This window comes from Podarcis liolepis (genome assembly GCF_965112155.1).
Source record: "Podarcis liolepis genome assembly, chromosome: 6".
NCBI classification, from domain to species: domain Eukaryota; kingdom Metazoa; phylum Chordata; class Lepidosauria; order Squamata; family Lacertidae; genus Podarcis; species Podarcis liolepis.
This window is the reverse complement of record NC_139559.1, coordinates 59,927,291-59,946,555: the sequence shown is the minus strand read 5'-3', so window position 1 is coordinate 59,946,555 and position 19,265 is coordinate 59,927,291. Positions and strand designations below refer to the sequence as shown.

General features: G+C 40.4%; 1 protein-coding gene across 6 annotated transcripts in view; it reads left to right on the top strand.

Annotated features, from left to right (window-relative positions):
- Positions 1–18,694, top strand: part of LOC310710016 (cytochrome P450 2J2-like) — a 35,188-nt gene extending 16,494 nt beyond the window's left edge. The window contains exons 2-10 of one of the 6 annotated variants that reach the window (XM_083510348.1): positions 2,611–2,911; positions 4,242–4,404; positions 6,623–6,772; positions 7,493–7,653; positions 8,687–8,878; positions 10,541–10,676; positions 15,392–15,579; positions 16,752–16,890; positions 17,528–18,694. In XM_083510348.1, the coding sequence (XP_083366474.1) occupies positions 2,711–2,911; positions 4,242–4,404; positions 6,623–6,772; positions 7,493–7,653; positions 8,687–8,878; positions 10,541–10,676; positions 15,392–15,579; positions 16,752–16,890; positions 17,528–17,703 (1,506 nt within the window). In that variant the 5' untranslated portion in view covers positions 2,611–2,710 and the 3' untranslated portion in view covers positions 17,704–18,694. The remainder of the gene's footprint in view (positions 1–2,610; positions 2,912–4,241; positions 4,405–6,622; positions 6,773–7,492; positions 7,654–8,686; positions 8,879–10,540; positions 10,677–15,391; positions 15,580–16,751; positions 16,891–17,527) is intronic. The other 5 variants (XM_083510350.1, XM_083510352.1, XM_083510353.1 and 2 more) reach the window with 5 other exon arrangements.
- Positions 18,695–19,265: the final 571 nt, after the last annotated feature.

Sequence of the window (19,265 nt, the reverse complement as noted above, 5' to 3'; positions counted from 1 at the left end):
TGTTTTCCAGAAATTTTGCAAGAACGCAACAGAAGAGGAAGACAACTAAATATTCAAGTGCTGCTTTTGTTTATATTAACTCTGTTGTCGTGTTTCGTATCTTACCATGCTATGATCTGGATTATCTTTTTTGGTAGTTTGTTTATTTGTAGTAATATTTTATGGTTGAGTAATGACCTTGATATGATACAGCGTAAAGCCTCAATGAAGATCTACTCTATATGTTTTTTTTTTAAGTTTTACTTTTCTTGTATAATCAAAATATTTAATTTCCTCCTTGGAACTAACTGATCAGGAAAGTAGATTAAAAATCCCATTGACAACATGTTTACACAATCATAACCATCAACCCTTTGGCAACAGACTATTCAAAATTTAAAGGACCTATCAGTGTATATGGTTTACAGCTTATATAAACAATGCACCTGAAGTTAATCGGCATATGGGCCCCCCAACAAAGTTCTTGTACAAGCCTTTGATGTTGTTTGGTTGGAAGTGGGGATTTCCTTATTGTTGTTGTTGTTGTTGTTATTATTATTATTATTATTATTATTATTATTATTATTATAGCTTTTAGGGTCTGATTTATTTGCTTTGCGTGGGTGTAAGTGGTTTGCTTTGCTCTGGGAAGAAGTATTTCTGAGCTTCACTATTATTTGTTCTGTGAAATGGGTATTTTGTAGTGTCCTAAATAGTTTCAGAAGTGCCTCTGGGCCCAAACAGATTTGGGCCTCTGGTTTCCACAGCAACATTTTAGTGACTGGGTGACCTCCCCCAGCAGAAGTCCATGCTTTTGTAGTTTGCAGCCATTTGTCCTCCATTTCTCACCCGCATTGCATACCAAGACACCTAGGGGCATAACAATTAAGGGCTCCTTGCCCCTCAACTCCATTATGGGCACCATTCCACATGTCCATCAGATGATTATAAGTACAGTTTGCACATTCTTGTATTAAAGATGCAGGACCAAAATTAAGACCAGTGCTATTTTTCTAGAAAAAGGAAGTGCCAGAACTCACCATCAACACCTCCCTTGTTCTCTTATAATGGCAATGGGGCCCACATGAAAGCAGGGGCATAGGAAGGGGGGGCAGGGGGTGGGTCACCCCAGGTGCCATCATGGAGGGGGGTAACAAATGATCAAGGAACAATTACTGCCCTACTAGGGCAGTTCATAAAAAAACCTTTTTTTAAAAAAATGCCTGCTCCAAAGGTCCTGTCTTACTACACTAGGGATTATATAGCTCCATATGAAATTTCATGCATGTCAGTTAATATCTTGACCCTCCTCCACAAAAATAGCTGTTTACTTGGCCGTTTTCCTGTGTCGTGAAGGCTGAAATTTCAACAAAGCACATTCCTTTGCTAGACTTTTTTCAGCCACCTGCTAAAAGCATTATTCTTTAGGCAAGCATACCTAGATGCTTAGGAAGTTGAAGTAATTTTATTCTTGATATTTTAGCTTTTGTATGTTTTAAAGTAGGATTGTTAATTTTTCTTGATTTTACTGCTGTGGTGGTTTTTTGTTTTGGTAAACCGCTTTGCATATTTTTTTAAAATAAATTTTATCAAATAAATAAACAATAAATATAAATAAAATAACACAATCCATCCTGTAGATATAAGTATCTGTCCATAGTCGCCTACTTGTTATCAGAGGCTCAGAATCCACATTCCTTTGTAAGAAAATATGAAATAACGGAAAACCATTTCTGCAGGCAAAAATCAATCAATGAATCAATCAGTCATTGGGGGGGGGGGGGTGACAAGAAATGTTCCGCACCAGGTACCACCTGACCTTCCTACACCTCTGTATGAAAGGTGCCGGAACTGAGTTCTGGTGAGTTCTGGCTGGGGAAAAAAAGCCCTGGCTAAGACTAGTACTACATGACATGGTAGCGCTCAATGGAACTCACAAGAGCTGAGCTGCTGCTGCTTATGGGAGGGAGAGAAGCAACACTGCAGTGATGGAGCCAATCTGGTGCTCTTGGCAATGCATTTGCATTGCATCAATTTCTTCCCTTCTGCATGGTCTGCTGCTGGCTAAAACTGCCTAGTACTAGAGGGCTCTGGCCCTCTGAATGATCCTTCTCCCATCATCCCTGTCTATTGGCCATACTGGCTGGGGCTGCTGGGAGTTGGAGACCAAAAATATCAGGAATCCGCATTCACCATGCAGCCATCAATCAGCAACTGTCAGGGGTCCGTGGAATGTCCGTGGAACGATGGGGCTGCTGGGAGTTGGAGACCGAAAATATCAGGAGAGGTGCTGGTTCCTAGTCCCAGATCTAGTCATACTGTTGCCAAACAAAATATAATCTATGCAATATTGAACAGAAGGCGAGCAGATAGACTCCTCTGGCCTCCTTAGCCCAGAGGTCAGAGTTGCTGAAACTACCCCTGATCCAAACCTTTCAGGAGCAGAAGGCATCCTGCTTAGTGTAAGTTTTTATTTTCTTTATTGACAGTGCTTTGATTTGCACAGGGAGAAAACCCTTCTTGGAAATGTCATGAAGGAAATTAACCTTTGCTGTTCCAAAGAAGTGAAAATAGGAAGGAAATATTTTAATTCCGATTGCCGCTCTTCCCCACTCTCTTTTTCCTGCTTAGCCAAGAACACAGGTGTGGCTGCTCCAGTGGGATCAGATTCGGGTTTCCCTCAGCAGACAGCAGGCCAATCTGCAAAAGGAACACCTAGGTGGGTTTGAAGATGCTGCTGCAGCTGCTCTCTGTCCTCTGGGAGGCCTTGTCCCTGCAGGTCGTTCTGGTGATTCTGGCTACATTTCTACTTCTTGCTGATTACAAGAGAAATATTCGCCCAAGGAATTACCCCCCAGGGCCCATGCCTCTTCCTTTGCTGGGTAATATGCTACATGTGGATTTCAAGAAGCCTCACATTTCATTACAAAAGGTAAGGATGAAGGAAAAACCTATGGCATGAATTAAATACTACACTGTTGTGCCAGATTTGGGGTGGTGCAAGTGGTTCCCTGGCATAGGGCACTGAGCCAAGTGGGCAAAGAATTGAGAGGATCGATCATTGTGAAGATCCATTTATGTGTGCCAGATTTTGGTCACTCTCAGGGTGCCATACTACCAAAATATGCCCCTACATTGCACTGGAAAGGAGTGTAAGACCCTGGCTGGAGAAGCAGGTTGAGATGCTTCCAGGTTTAGCATCCTGATTCTGAGAGAGGTCAGCCTCATGTCTGCGACACAAGAAAAATGCCTTTTCTTGTGCGACACAAGAAAAATGCCTTTTCTTGTGGGGCACAAGAAAAATGCCTTTCTTTTTGTTTGTTCCCAGAATATGGTATCCAGAAGTGTTTTGCCTCTTAACTTTGAGGATCTATTTTATCCTACAGTTATTTGTAACAAATCTGGGTCTTACAACTGCCTTTCACTTACCGTGGTTGGCAGAGTATTTTTTGTGTATGTTTGTATGTTTTGTTGCTCCTTGTCCTACCTTCCCCACTTTTATCTTTGCAACAACTCTGTGTGGTAGACTAGGCAAAGTTACTACATGCAAATAAGCAGCAACTCTTGTGAATACATTGCAGGTGGAGGATGGAGGGGCCCTGTCCATGTACGGAAACCATTTTGGCATTTCTGATGTCCCCGATATATTTGATGGCAATCAAAGTTCCCTTCTTCCATATAGGCATTCAAGAAGCACCAAGCAGACAAATTAATATATAATATATAATATATAATATATAATATATAATATATAATATATAATATATAATATATAATATATAATATATAATATATAATATATAATATATAATATATAGAGAGGCTTGTTGGGTGTAGTGAAGGGTTAACCTTCTATGCCTTGTGCTTGAGGGGACGGGCTTACAAGGGAAGTAAGCCAGGACCTGACGAAAGCAGCTTGGAATGTTGTGAACTGAGTGGAAATCGAAAGCATTCAGTTCAGCCGCTGCAAGGAGAGAGAGGAGGCAGAGAAAATGCAGCTTAACACGGATGGCTGTTGTGGATTGTAAATGCGCTATTTTGTTTCCAATAAAGAGATATAAGGACAGAAGAACCGTCTGGACTGATTTACTGCCCTTTCGACACACAGGCGCTGTGTAATTCTGCTAATTGCTTTATGACCGCTCCGAAGCCACACTGTGTAAACAGAAGCTGGAGAGGCTCGCAGAGGAAGCGTGGCTGGGCGCCAAACAATAAAGCAATAAAACTATCATTTCTTACATTCTTCCTCAATCTCTATCCAGCTTATAGAAAAATACGGCAATGTCTACAGTCTTCAGGCTGGAAGCATGAGGTTTGTGGTTGTGAATGGATTGCATCTGGTGAAAGAGGCTCTTGTCCATCAGGGTGAAAACTTTGTAGATCGACCAAGTAGTCCTGGTATTCAGGAAATATTTGGGTCATCTGGTAAGTTTCTTTTAATGTTGTCAATTATTTAGATAATTAAATAATTCCTTTTTATTTTTTTATTTTTAATGGTCTGTAATTGATTGGGGAACCTTTTAGATTACTCCTCAAGTTTAAATATTCAGGACTCATTGTTAGATCTTTCCTTAATCTTCATTTTCATTCCTTGCATCTTTATAAACTACTAGTAGTAAGATGTGTCATAAAAGTATACCTACTAAACTGTTTAGATTAACTGAACTCACCATTCAGTATTGAGTACTGAAGATAAACAGCTTGTAAATAAGAACCTGGCATTATTATGGATGGAGGAATCTGTCGGTTTTTCTTTCAATCAGTTCTTCATTTTTCCATTCTTCAGTTTGAAACACTTACACATCAGTAACACTCCAGTTTGTGCATTGTTTCAGCAGGTGAGACTGAAGTAAGATTGCATTTAAATTCAAGATGAACTGAATTTCTGTCCCATCACTAGTAGAGATGGAATAATAGTTAGTGCTTAAGCATGAAAGGAACAGGTAATATCTTCTTCATAGTCATTTATCTGTTGTTGTTGTTGTTGTTTAGTCGTTTAGTTGTGTCCGACTCTTCGTGACCCCATGGACCGGAGCACGACAGGCACCCCTGTCTTCCACTGCCTCCCGTAGTTTGGTCAGATTCATGTTTGTAGCTTCAAGAACACTGTCCAACCATCTGGTAGTCTGTCGTCCCCTTCTCCTTGTGCCCTCCATCTTTCCCAGCATCAGGGTCTTTTCCAGGGAGTCTTCTCTTTTCATGAGGTGGTCAAAGTATTGGAGCCTCAGCTTCACGATCTGTTCTTCCAGTGAGCACTCAGGGCTGATTTCCTTAAGAATGGATACGTTTGATCTTCTTGCAGTCCATGGGACTCTCAAGAGTCTCCTCCAGCACCATAATTCAAAAGCGTCAATTCTTCGGCTATCAGCCTTCTTGATGGTCCAGCTCTCACTTCCATACATCACTACTGGGAAAACCATGGCTTTAACTATACGGACCTTTGTTGGTAAGGTGATGTCTCTGCTTTTTAAGATGCTGTCTAGGTTTGCCATTGCCTTTCTCCCAAGGAGAAGGCGTCTTTTAATTTTGTGACTGCTGTCACCATCTACAGTGATCATGGAGCCCAAGAAAGTAAAATCTCTCACTGCCTCCATTTCTTCCCCTTCTATTTGCCAGGAGGTGATGGGCCCAGTGGCCATGATCTTTGTTTTTTTGATGTTGAGCTTCAGACCATATTTTGCGCTCTCCTCTTTCACCCTCATTAAAAGGTTCTTTAATTCCTCCTCACTTTTTGCCATCAAGGTTGTGACATCTTCATATCTGAGGTTGTTGATATTTCTTCCAGTGATCTTAATTCCGACTTGGGATTCATCTAGCCCAGCCTTTCGCATGATGAATTCTGCATATAAGTTAAATAAGCAGGGAGACAATATACAGCCTTGTTCCATATCCAGTTCTAACTGTAGCTTCTTGTCCCACATAGAGATTTCTCAGGAGACAGGTGAGGTGATCAGGCACTCCTATTTCTTTAATAACTTGCCATAGTTTGCTGTGGTCAATACAGTCAAAGGCTTTTGCATAGTCAATGAATCAGAAGTAGATGTCATTTATCTACTATAGGGCAAATCCTGGAAAAAGGACTACAGTTCATAAGCCAACCTAAGGAGGGATAATGACGTTAACATAGCAAAATGAAACAAAAAGAAAAAAAATCTATTAACCATGAGGAAAGGAAGGGTGTGAATAATTACAGAAGGGGCTAGAGTGGGACCCCCATTTTAAATCTAAACCAGTTAATTCCGGGGGGGGGGGGATGCCTGAGTGGCCTAAGGAGAGGAAGGAACAAAATATATTAACTGCATGACTTCTTCACCTGTCAGTATTTTTTTAATGCTGCTTTTCTATCGAGAGTTCCCACAGTGTTTAACAGGACAAAATAAAATTAGTATTAAAAATTCTACCCAAACAGTGAAACACACAAAAAGCATCAATGAAACAGCAGTAACAGCAAACAGCAGAATTCAGAGCAAACAGATAAAAGCCACCAGCACAAATTGGCTAGTTTCTAATGCCTTGCAGTCTTTCCAAATGTCATCAGCAGGCAAGCAGAATAATGGAAAGCAAAGAGGAGTCCATCTTGGAATTAACAGGATTGCTAAATCTACTTACTTGCTCTACGTACTTATTACTCCTTCCCATCTAGGGCTGGTCTTCTCTAATGGTCTCATCTGGAAACAACAAAGACGATTTGCCTTATCAACACTCAGAAACTTTGGTTTGGGCAAAAGGTCTTTAGAAGAAAGAATACAGGAAGAAAGTCGTTACTTAAAGGAAGCAATAGAAGCTGAGAAAGGTGAGAACCAGAGTCAACAATCCTGTGGCCCACCTATGATACTTACCTTAAGTTGCTACTTTGTATGAACTAGGTTAAGACTACATCAGCTAGGTGCGAAGCTTTCTGGCATTATTTCTTCATACAAATGTAGCTCTGCTTGGACTGGAATGACCCTGTGATGGCAAAGGGGGTGTTGATAGGAAGCTCCACAGAGGCTCGTTGTGGTGCAGAAAAGTTCTAATGTGAAGCTCTGTGCGGGAACCTGCCATGGGAGCTAAAAGCCCCTGAACTAGAACAGAATAAGGACAAAGGTTGGGTTTTGAGGATATCTGCAGATTTTTGATAATTTCTACAACCAACCTCGCAAATAGAGTAGGGTTTGAAGTGCCATATTTTTGGTATATCAGTGTGTCTGTATACTGTCTCTGATGGGGACGGTCCTTATCCTTTTTGACAGCCATTGTTACAAAAATGCCCTTTCCTGACCTCCTGCCTCTCAGATCAATATCACCATACTGCAGAATAATCATTGCCTATGGAGAATAAATATAAATGGACCTCAGAGTCCTGAGTGTCCCAGGTTAAATTACAAGATATAATGTTAATATGAAATGATTTCTTCAGCTAAAACAAATCCTGCCTCATCAACATCCAACCACTTTCCCCGCCTTCTGTTTTTGTTATATGGAAGCTAGAAGCACCCCAATTCCTTCTGCACCATTTTCTCTCTCTCTCCAGGGCAGCCATTTGACCCTCACTTTCAGATTCATAATGCTGTTTCAAATATCATCTGTTCCATCACTTTTGGGGACCGCTTTGATTACCATGACAGCAGTTTCCATAATTTATTGCACCTGTTTGATGAGACAAACCGCCTTCAGGGAAGTTTTTGGACTGTGGTAGGTCTTCTTTGAGTTCAACAGAATTGCTTTGATTCCAGACACATTCCCACATTCTTGCTGACTCTGCAATCATTTACTTTGGGTCCTCCTGTTTCTTCATGTTCTAATTCCTGTTTTCTCCCTTACTATTCATTCAAGTCTCTTGACTCATCCGTATTCCTTTGCCTTCTAGCTTTTTTTATCAAGGCACTAAAGACTTTAGTATTGTAATGTGTATTACAGCAGAGGTTGTGTTTTTAAGTGGCTGGAGGTATGCGTATATCTGTTGCTCGTACGCAGGTGTCCAGTGACCCACATCCAGTGGAGCTGTGGGCATGCTCTTAGCATTAGCATAGTATCAGCAAAGAAGTGAGGCTGTAGGTATTTGGCATCACAAAAGCTTCTTTATTTACAAAAGATCAAAATAACAAACATGGCTGAGTGTGAGCAGCAGCTTCACACGTCTCCTATGTCTGAGTTCTGTTCCCACACTCCTATCACTATGGAATGTAAACAGTGGATCACGAGATCCAGCAGCAAAAAGAGAATGAAATTACTAATAGGAGGGCTGTCACATGTGTGACTGAATAAAATCGCTGTGTATGTGACCAGGGTGTGACTTGATCCTACACAAACCTGTTCTAATCTGTGAATGGAAGCCCCATGCAGATGCATAACATTAAAGGGAAACTCTACATATTCATGACATGAGCAGGTATTGATAAAGGCCTTTTTCAAATGATGGCAATCATCTTCTTGAGAAGTCAATCAGTGAATTACAAGTTGTGTTCGTTGAACTAACCACAATGATGCCATTTGATTTGCAATCTGTACATTCTAACCAAGAAGTTAAGACATTGCCATGGGGCACCATCGTAAGCAGTGGTGAGTGCAATATTTGCTCTGGTTCCAAGAGAGTCTGCCATCTTTGAGCCTGTGCACACCAGCCTTTATTACTGCTAGCTGCTTTCCCATGACAACGACATGATGTGAATGCTTTTTTGAGAGGGTTTTTCCTTCACATATATGATATTAGTGTTTGTTTCCTCAGCTGTACGATGCATTTCCTACTGTCATGAAGCACTTGCCAGGGCCCCATCACACACTTTTTAAAAAATGGGGGCAGGTGAAATCCTTTGTGAGAGAAATCATTGAAAAACACAAAGAAGACTGGAACCCATCTGAACCCAGAGACTTCATAGATGCCTACCTAAATGAAATGGCCAAGGTGAGAGATGAAAAGGTAAAAAAGTATGTATCTTTAATAACAAAACAGTAGTAGAAGGCAGAGAAGCAATATTAAAAACCAGAACTAGTCATGTGGCTTGTCTGAATGGTCCTTAGTGCCTGACCACATTCTTTCTGTTGAATTTATGACTTCAGACAGAATACATTTCTGCATGCACAGAATATGAAGTCATGTATTTTGTGGGGAGACACCTCCCCACTTGTTCACTGCTGGGATTTCACCACTAGTCGGTGGTTTGTGAGAGCAAACAGTTGACATGACTAAAAGAATCTCTGCAGTGGAGGCATCTCACGACTAAAGGATTCAGTTGCCTGAATAAACCCAGACCAGGAATTATTGACCAGAACAAACCCAAACTTTATGCCAGCATCAGAGAGTCACAGGACTCTTGACTGGACCTTCCTAGAGGCAGGATTGTTGTTGTTTAGTCGTTTAGTCGTGTACGACTCTTCGTGACCCCATGGACCAGAGCACGCCAGGCACTTCTGTCTTCCACTGCCTCCCGCAATTTGGTCTGACTCATGTTTGTAGCTTCGAGGACACTGTCCAACCATCTTGTCCTCTGTCGTCCCCTTCTCCTTGTGCCCTCCATCTTTCCCAACATCAGGGTCTTTTCCAGGGAGTCTTCTCTTCTCATGAGGTGACCAAAGTATTGGAGCCTCAGCTTCACGATCTGTCCTTCCAGTGAGCACTCAGGGCTGATTTCCTTAAGAATGGATACGTTTGATCTTCTTGCAGTCCATGGGACTCTCAAGAGTCTCCTCCAGCACCATAATTCAAAAGCGTCAATTCTTCGGCGATCAGCCTTCTTGATGGTCCAGCTCTCACTTCCATACATCACTACTGGGAAAACCATGGCTTTAACTATACGGACCTTTGTTGGTAAGGTGATGTCTCTGCTTTTTAAGATGCTGTCTAGGTTTGCCATCGCCTTTCTCCCAAGGAGAAGGCGTCTTTTAATTTTGTGATTGCTGTCACCATCTGCAGTGATCATGGAACCTAAGAAAGTAAAATCTCTCACTGCCTCCATTTCTTCCCCTTCTATTTGCCAGGAGGTGATGGGCCCAGTGGCCATGATCTTTGTTTTTTTGATGTTGTGCTTCAGACCATATTTTGCTCTCTCCTCTTTCACCCCCGTTAAAAGGTTCTTTAATTCCTCCTCACTTTCTGCCATCAAGGTTGTGTCATCTTCATATCTGAGGTTGTTGATATTTCTTCCAGTGATCTTAATTCCGACTTGGGATTCATCTAGCCCAGCCTTTCGCATGATGAATTCTGCATATAAGTTAAATAAGCAGGGATACAATATACAGCCTTGCCGTACTCCTTTCCCAATTTTGAACCAATCAGTTGTTCCATATCCAGTTCTAACTGTAGCTTCTTGTCTCACATAGAGATTTCTCAGGAGACAGGTGAGGTGATCAGGCACTCCCATTTCTTTAAGAACTTGCCATAGTTTGCTGTGGTCGACACAGTTAAAGGCTTTTGCATAGTCAATGAAGCAGAAGTAGATGTCTTTCTGGAACTCTCTAGCTTTCTCTAGAGGCAGGATTAGAGTCACTGAATCCCCTGGTGATCTCTTGACATGTGGGGCTGTCAGTAGGATGGTGTTTTTAATGACATCTGAACTCCCTGGTGCATTTTCTTTGCCTTAAGGAGGATGCCCCTTCCAGTTTCCATGAAGAAAGCCTCCTACAATCAACACTGGATCTGTTTTCTGCTGGAACAGAATCAGTTTCTACAACCCTGCGCTGGGCTTTGCTCTACATGGCCATATACCCAGAAATTCAAGGTAGAACTGTAGTTGACTCATTTGCCTTTCATTACAGTCGGAATACTGCAGCTTCAGGTGGGCTCATCAGTAAACACACATTCCCCTTAATAAAAGAATGAAGTCTTTTTTGACTTTGTTCCAGGTCGTTGTATAATTATCTTCGATTAAGTTTATATTTTTGGGTGTAAGCCAAATACCTAAATATTTTATTTTTTTGGTCACTTTAATTCCGTGTTGTCTCTCTAATTTTTCCTTCATGTCATTTCTCAGATTCTTTGTTAGCATTTTTGTCTTTAATCTATTCAATTTAAATCCTGCTAGTCTGCCATATTCCTCTAATATTTCCAGCGCCTTCTCGATACTTCCTTGCGGCTCTTCTAAGGATAACATCAGGTCGTCCGCGTAGGTTTTTAGTTTGAACTCCTTAGATCCTATTTTGATCCCTCGGATTTCAGGCGTTGATCTTATTTTGTTTGCCAAAACTTCTAGGACCATAATCAATAAGAGCGGGGAGAGGGGGCAGCCTTGCCTGGTTCCTTTTCCAATTTGGAATGTATTTGTAAGATTGTTGTTTATTACCAATTTAGCAGATTGGTTTGAGTATATTGCCTGTATTCCTTTCAGAAATTCTCCCTCTATCCCTGCTTCTTCTATAGTCTTTAATAAGAACGACCAAGAGACATTGTCGAACGCCTTTTCTGCGTCTATGAAGATCAAGGCCGCAGGTATATCGTTATTAGTTTCCAAATATTCAATTAGATTTATAGTGTGTCTCACATTGTCTTTCAAGAATCTATTTGGGAGGAAGCCTGCTTGGTCTTTGTGAATTAAATTTGACAGGCACTTTTTTAATCTGTTTGCCATGATATCGGCATACATTTTATAGTCGTTATTGGCCTATAGGGATATTGGCCTATAATTTTTAATACACATTTTGTCCATATCTGGTTTTGGGATTAGTGTTATAAAAGCTTCCCTCCACGACTCAGGTATTTTCCCTCCTCTTAAAATGTTGTTCATAGTGTCGCAGAGCACTGGTAAAAATTGATTTCCTAGAACTTTGTAATATTTAGCCGAAAGGCCGTCTGGGCCTGGAGCTTTCCCTATTTTCATTTTTTTTATAGCATTTTGAACCTCTTCTATATTGATGGGTTTATTTAGTTGAGATCTTTCTTCCTCTGTGATGGTCTTCCCTTTGTGTCTCTTTAGGTATCTTTCTATTTGGGTTGGGTCTTCTTCTCCTTTCTTGTATAAATCCTCATAGAATTCAAGAAATTTTTTTGGTATTCTTATTGGGTCTACTATCAGATCTTCTTCTACCTTTATTTTGTTTATCATGTTCTGTTTCTGCCTTTTTCTCAGTTGCCAGGCTAGAAATTTTCCCGTTTTGTTCGCAGACTCGAAATATCTTTGCTTCATTAGCTTGATTTTCCATTCGATTTCTTGACTCGTCAGCATTGAATATTGTGTTTGTAACATTTTTATTGTTTGAATGCTTTGCTCATCCTTCGGGTGGTCTATTAATTTTTTCTCATACTCTCTTAACTGCTTGAGTATTTCTTCCTTCTTCTGCTGTCTTATCTTCCTCTTGTAATTATTTTGCTGGATAAATAAACCTCTTACTACCGCCTTACTGGCGTCCCATACCACTTCTATGTTTGTTCCTGTGTTCAGATTCAAATCAAAATATTCTTTTAAGGTGGTTTTGGCCTTTTCGATAACATCATCATTTTCTAATAGATATTCATTTAACCTCCATCTAAAACCTCCATGTGTTACACCTTTGATTTCCAAGATTATCGAGTTATGATCTGAGAGTATTCTTGGATGGATTTCACAATTGTTGCTCTTAGGGTAAGTGCTCTCGAGGTCCAGATTTGGTCTATTCTACCCCAACTTTTATGTACTTCTGAAAAGAAAGTGAACTGCTTTTCTGTTGGGTGTTTATATCTCCATATGTCTATTAAATCTAGGTTTTCTTCCAGATCTTGAAAAGATTTCGGTAACTTTCCTTGGTTTCGTTTTCTGTTTTCCATTTGTCTGTCCATTTCTGGTGACGGCACCGCGTTGAAGTCTCCCAATAATATCGTCTTGTTGTCTTCTAATTCTAATAATACTTGTTCTAATTTCTTGAAGAACTCTGGCCTATTTGTGTTTGGGGCATAGATGTTAACCACGTTGATCTTTTCTCCCTGAAAGCTGATTTGAACCCCCAGTATCCTTCCTTCCTCATCTTTGTATATCATTTTTGGTTCCCATTTTTCATTCACATATACTACCACTCCTTTTTTTTTTTTTCTTCCGTAGAATTTATAAATTCCGTTCCCAAATGTTTATTTGCTAAGACATGTTTATGCTTTTTAGTTACATGGGTCTCTTGAATACAAATTACATCCAATTTTTTCTTTTTCAACACATTTAGAATTTTATTCCTTTTGGCTTTTTCATTCAGACCATTTACATTCCATGTTAAGATTTTAAGGTTCATTATCCCTTTTGTCTGCTAATAAGTCAGTAATTTGCTGGTTTGGGTTTAACCGGTTTAGATTCGGGTGAGTTTGTCTTCTGTTTGTTCTTCGACCTCTTCCTCCTCCCCCTCCTCCACCTCTTCCCCCTCATCCTCCTCCCCCCTCCCCCCGCTCCTCCCTCATTCTCCAATCTCCCCCTCAAGCCCGCCCCCCTCTTTCCCCCCTCTCTCCATCTTTCTCTCCATATCTTTCCTCCACCCCCGGGGTCTTTTTCATATCTGCGTAAAAATTTACTGACTTCCTGGTTTTCAGTTATCTTAAATCTTTTCCCTTTGTAAAAAAAGGAAATCAAAAAAGATTTGGATGTCTGGAGCAGAGTAAACCTTTCGTGGTTGGGCAGGATGGAGGCAATAAAAATGAACATTCTCCCCAAGATGCTGTTCCTCTTCCAAAATATTCTGGTTATTAGAGGGATTAAAATATTAAAAGACTGGCAGAAAACTCTCTCAAGATTCATATGGCAGGGAAGAAGGCCGAGGATCAGATTTAAATTACTTACAGACCAAAAGGAGAGAGGAGGGCTCGCGGTACCCAACCTAAAACTGTATTACGAAGCTGCCTGCCTATGTTGGGTCAAAGACTGGATAACTTTGGAGAACACTGATTTATTGGAACTCGAAGGCGCAGATAACAGGTTTGGTTGGCATGCTTACCTTTGGTTAAGTAAAGGAAGAGCACATAAAGGATTTTCGAGTCATATTATAAGAGGTCCTTTATACGAATTCTGGGAAAGAAACAAAAAATTGTTAGAACCGAAAACACCCTGGTGGTTGTCCCCAACAGATATCCTATCAATTAAAAAAACAAACTTGGAAGAGCAAAATCTGACATATGAAGATCTACTGATAAGTTCCCATGAAAGCTGGAAACTAAGACCGTATGAGGAGTTGAAGGAAAAGCTGAAGGGCTGGTTACAGTACCATCAGATTAATGCAATATGGACGGAAGACAAGAAAGTAGGAATGAACGAAAAGAAATCAAAATTTCAAATTGAAATAATAGAAAGTAAATCTAAGTTACTATCCAAAATGTATAATATCTTATTAGAATGGGATACAAAAGATGTAGAGACTAAAGAAGTCATGGCAAAATGGGCAAGAGACTTGGGACACAATATAGAATATGAGAAATGGTCAAAACTATGGAACGAGGGAATAAAATTTACTGCAAGTGCTGCAATCAGAGAAAACTTAGAAAAGATGATATACAGATGGTATTTAACTCCAGAAAAATTAAACAGGATGTATAAGACTGGTAACAAGGCCTGCTGGAAATGCAAAACAAATGAAGGGAATTTCATACATATGTGGTGGACATGTGAGGGAATAAAAAAATTTTGGAATCAGATATATGACGAGCTAAAAAAAATATTCAGATACACATTTCCCAAAAAACCAGAGGCCTTCTTACTAGGGATGGTTGGAAAAGAAATACCGGAAAAAGATAAAACCCTGTTTCAGTATGCAACAGCTGCGGCTAGAATGTTAATTGCCCAAAATTGGAAAAGTTCAACCTTACCAACGGTGAAAGACTGGCAATTGAAATTATACGATTTTATAGAATTGGCAAGAATGACGCAAAGAATTAGAAATCAAAAAAATACAAAGTTAAAAGAGGACTGGAATAAATTTATGGTTTATATTGAAGGCAATTTTAGTAACTTACCAACTACAGTAGGTCTGACTTAAATCTTCCGATGTTACAAACTAGAAACCAATACCAGCAGTAAGATAAAATTACTAAAAGTAGAAACCCGAAATCAGGAGGGAAGGAAGTCGATGCTAGTTAAATGTTGTATGTTTTACTCTTTGTATATTTTTCTTTTTCTTTTCTATTTCCCCCCCCTCTTTTTAGTGTCTTTGTTGTTGTTGTTTTTTGTTTAATGACTTCCCCCCTTTTCTCTTTTTTGAATTGGCTGTTTTTCTTTGGATGTGTATGATGAAGAAAATACAATAAAAAGTATTTAAAAAAATAAAATAAAAGAATGAAGTCTTAAGGCATTGCTGAAACTTGACTAGTGAAAGTCCTGTGTGCTTTTTCAGTTGAAGGGAATTTCACAAATGAGATACCGCTGCTCAGGAGGGTCTATCCCTTGTCACCATCTACTGGGTACTCAGTGGTGGGACATCAAGATGCAGTTTCCTTGCAGATATTGGTTTATGTCTGTTCTCCTTGTATTGATAGCAGATTTTCTTTTCTCTGCAGCAAAAGTCCAAGCAGAAATAGATTCTGTGATTGGCCAGTCTCGCCAGCCAGCAATGGATGACAGGGACAGCATGCCGTATACCAATGCGATTGTTCATGAAATTCAAAGAATAAGCAACACTGTGCCTGTGAATTCGCCCCGGATGACAACTAAGGACACTACACTCGCTGGGTTTCATATTCCCAAAGTAAGTATTAAGATGATACAATGGTACCTTGGGTTAAGAACTTAATTCATTCCGCAGGTCCGTTCTTAACCTGAAACTGTTCTTAACCTGAGGTACCAGGTTAATGGGGCCTCCCGCCTCTGCCGTGTGATTTCTGTTCTCATCCTGAAGCAAAGTTCTTAACCCGAGGTACTATTTCTGGGTTAGCAGAGTCTGTAACCTGAAGCGTCTGTAACTTGAAGCATCTGTAACCCGAGGTACCACTGTATACCATTCTTATTTTCCTTTCCTCTTCCTTCAAGGTACAAAAACTTGAAGCCAAAGTTCTAAATGAGGGTTGGCCAACATGAGGTCCTCCAGATGTTGTTCAAGTCCAACTCTTACCAACCTGAGCCAGCATGAGCAATAGGCAAGAATGGTTGGACTTGGATCCAGGAGGCTCAGTACTGCTGTAGATAGTTGCACAGATAAAAACACAAAGAGTTCTCTGCCAGTTTAATCTACTATCTTCTCTTCTTTTTCTTTGAGAGGAAACCATATTGATTCCCAACCTGACTTTGAATGTCTTTTAAAATCTATATTGGAACTGTGCTTTTGTGGGACTTCGTTAGATGAATTACTTAATAATGAGAAGTAAACATTGTTTTCAGAACATATCCTTGCTCTGTCTGGGGATGGAGGCTTAGTACTACTATAACTTCAAAGAGAATACAGTGGTACCTCTGGTTACGAACTTAATTCATTCCGAAGGTGTGTTCTTAACATGAAACCGTTCTTAACTTGAGGTACCACCTTAGCTAATGGGGCCTCCCGCTGCCACCACACCACTACTGTGTGATTTCTGTTCTCATCCTGAGGTAAAGTTCTCAACCCAAGGTACTACTTCCTTGTTAGTGGAGTCTGTAACCTGAAGTATTTGTAACACAAGGTGTTTGTAACCCAAGGCTACAAACAGAAGGTTACAAACTCGAAAGCGCCTTGTCATTTGTATCTACTTTCTTCTCCTTTGCCAGGGAACCATAATGCTCGCCAATTTGACCTCTGTGCTGGCCATATACCCAGAAATTCAAGGTAGAACTGTAGTTGACTCATTTGCCTTTCATTACAGTCGGTGTTTGTAACCCAAGGTACCACTGTACTCGAAAGCACCTTGTCATTTTTATCTACTTTCTTCTCTGCTTCTCCTTTGCCAGGGAACCATAATGCTCGCCAATTTGACCTCGGTGCTGTTTGACAAGGATGAGTGGGAAACACCCAATGAGTTTAATCCTGGCCATTTCCTGGAAAATGATCAGTTCATGAAAAGGGAAGCATTCTTGCCATTCTCTGCAGGTAAAAAAGTTCATGGGCTGCTCATCAGAACTGGAACAGTGACAATATGATGGTGATTTGATTGCTCGGAGCCTTGTGTATGGCTGGGGTTACCACCCCATTTGGGATTTTGAGGAAGTGCTCTGTGTGCATGTCACAAAATGGCTGCCATGGGAGGTGGGATGTTACATGAAATGGTGTTGATATACTCCCCCCCCTCCACCCAGTAAGCAAGCAGTTTGGATTTTTTTAGGGAATATTTACTGGGACCTTTCTCAGCTGCCCTAGAACAGAAACCTACTTCCATCTGGATCTTGAGCAACTAACTCTGTTTGCCACACCCTTAGATAAGCTATATGCAGATTAGGGAGATTCCTAATAAAATAAGCATGAAATTGAAATTTTCTCCAAAACTACATATGAGAGGAATTTATGTTAATTGAAATGTATCTATTCCAAATTCTCAAAAACCATGATCATATTTGTTCAGTGTTCCCATTTGCTACACTAGGGAATGCAGAGGACTGGTTTCTATCTTTATTTTGCAACAACATACTGTTTTAAAGTATTTGTTCTCTCAGTGCTGTTTTAAACTGTGCAGCTGTTTACTGTAGCAAAAGCTCTCCACTGAAACAGTCTCTTTCTCCCCCTCTTCTAGGAAAGCGAGCTTGTTTGGGAGAGCAGCTGGCGAGGACTGAGCTCTTTCTTTTCTTCACTGCCCTAATTCAGAAGTTCACTTTCCAAGCTCCAAAGAATGAGACATTAAGCCGTGAATATAGGATGGGTCTGACATTGTCTCCGCTGCCATACCGGATATGTGCATTCTCTCGCTAAGGGACCCATCTTATAGCATTGTCATTTCTTTTAAAAGTCGGATTAGTTTGTGGGGCAGAAACACGCCTGTGGCTTAGTATTAATTATGTTAAGCCAGAATTGATTAGGACTTAACCCAAGTAAGTAGGGTTGGGATTGCAGCCTGTACCTTTTAAAAAAGTGCATTCAGTTCACATTTTCCCCCTCAAGGAATTCAGGCAACTATAACTTAAGGTTGCTGGGAATTGTAGCTCTCTGAAGGGTAAACTACATTTCCCATGATTCTCGGGGGGGTGTATGTATGCAAATAATATTGTTTCATTGGTGAGGATCCAAATTCTATCCCCCCGCTTCTTGGTCAGGCGGTCTATTCGCCATCCCACTATTTTCAATATTATTATGTCCTGGTTGTAGTGAAGAAAAGGCATTGCTTGCTCTAATGGAATTCCTGCCTATGTTTATAAAATTAGAAAATGTTGCTTTGAAAATATTGTTACATAACCAATTCACAAACTCATAGAATTTCAGAGTTGCAAGGGACCCCAACGCTAATCTAGGGCTGCCATATATCTTGGTTTTCCCGGACACATCCAGGAATTGGGCTGCAAAATGATGTCTGGGCAGATTTTTGCTGAATTGGCAAAATGTTTGAGAAAAGTAGGGGCAATTTTTTAAAAAACAACAACAAAATTTATAGATCCCCATCTTAAAGTAAACAACCCCCCCCCCCAAAAAAAGCTCAACAACTTAACACTGGGGGAAATGGTCACCCCTCCTATCTTTCACGGAATGTGGGGCTCAAACCCATGACCTTGAGATTATCTCTGTTCTATATTGTTGGGCCAAACCCCAAGGCCAGAGTTTAAATGTGCTTCTAAATATAGTAAAATTGGTGGGTTAAGCATAGAACTCTTGAGTTGTATGGTGGACAATGAATATTCCCTAGGTTTTATTATTTTCCAAAAACAATTTTGTTGTTCTTTAATAAACATGATGGATAACAAGGTGAAAACTGAGTCTGCAAAGTGTTTTCCATGAAAATAGTTAAAAGTGGCAATTTGGCTGTCAGGGAGCACGTATTGCTGATACTCACAGGGGCAGGGGCAGAGGAGAATGTCAGAAGATGCATGCTCCCTTTCCATCAGTACTGTTGTGTCCAGCTGAAAACATTCAAGCAGAAATTTCCTAGGGATATTGTGCCTGCAGTTCTTTGGGAGTCTTGGGCTTGATGTATGCTTGGCCTGAACCAATCTCTCCTGTGATGTTCTTTGGGAGAAGGAACATGGAGTCTTAAGGCCTTTGAACAACTATTATTGAATAATAAAGGCTTACTCTCAGTTCTTTCTAAAATTATATTGGATGCCACTGTAGGTGGACCTGCTGGTTAGAAGTTGTGCTGGGAACAAAATATCCAGCTTTCGCTCAGTGATAGAGACTGGGAGGTTTTGTGGCGGAAATTGCCTTATAAAACAATCTTTGCTTCTGTGAGGGAATTATCTTTGAAAGTATTGCACAGCTGGTATTTGACACCCAGGTATTTGACCCACACTGCAACAGTTTCCTCCCCCCTCTGTTGGATGGTG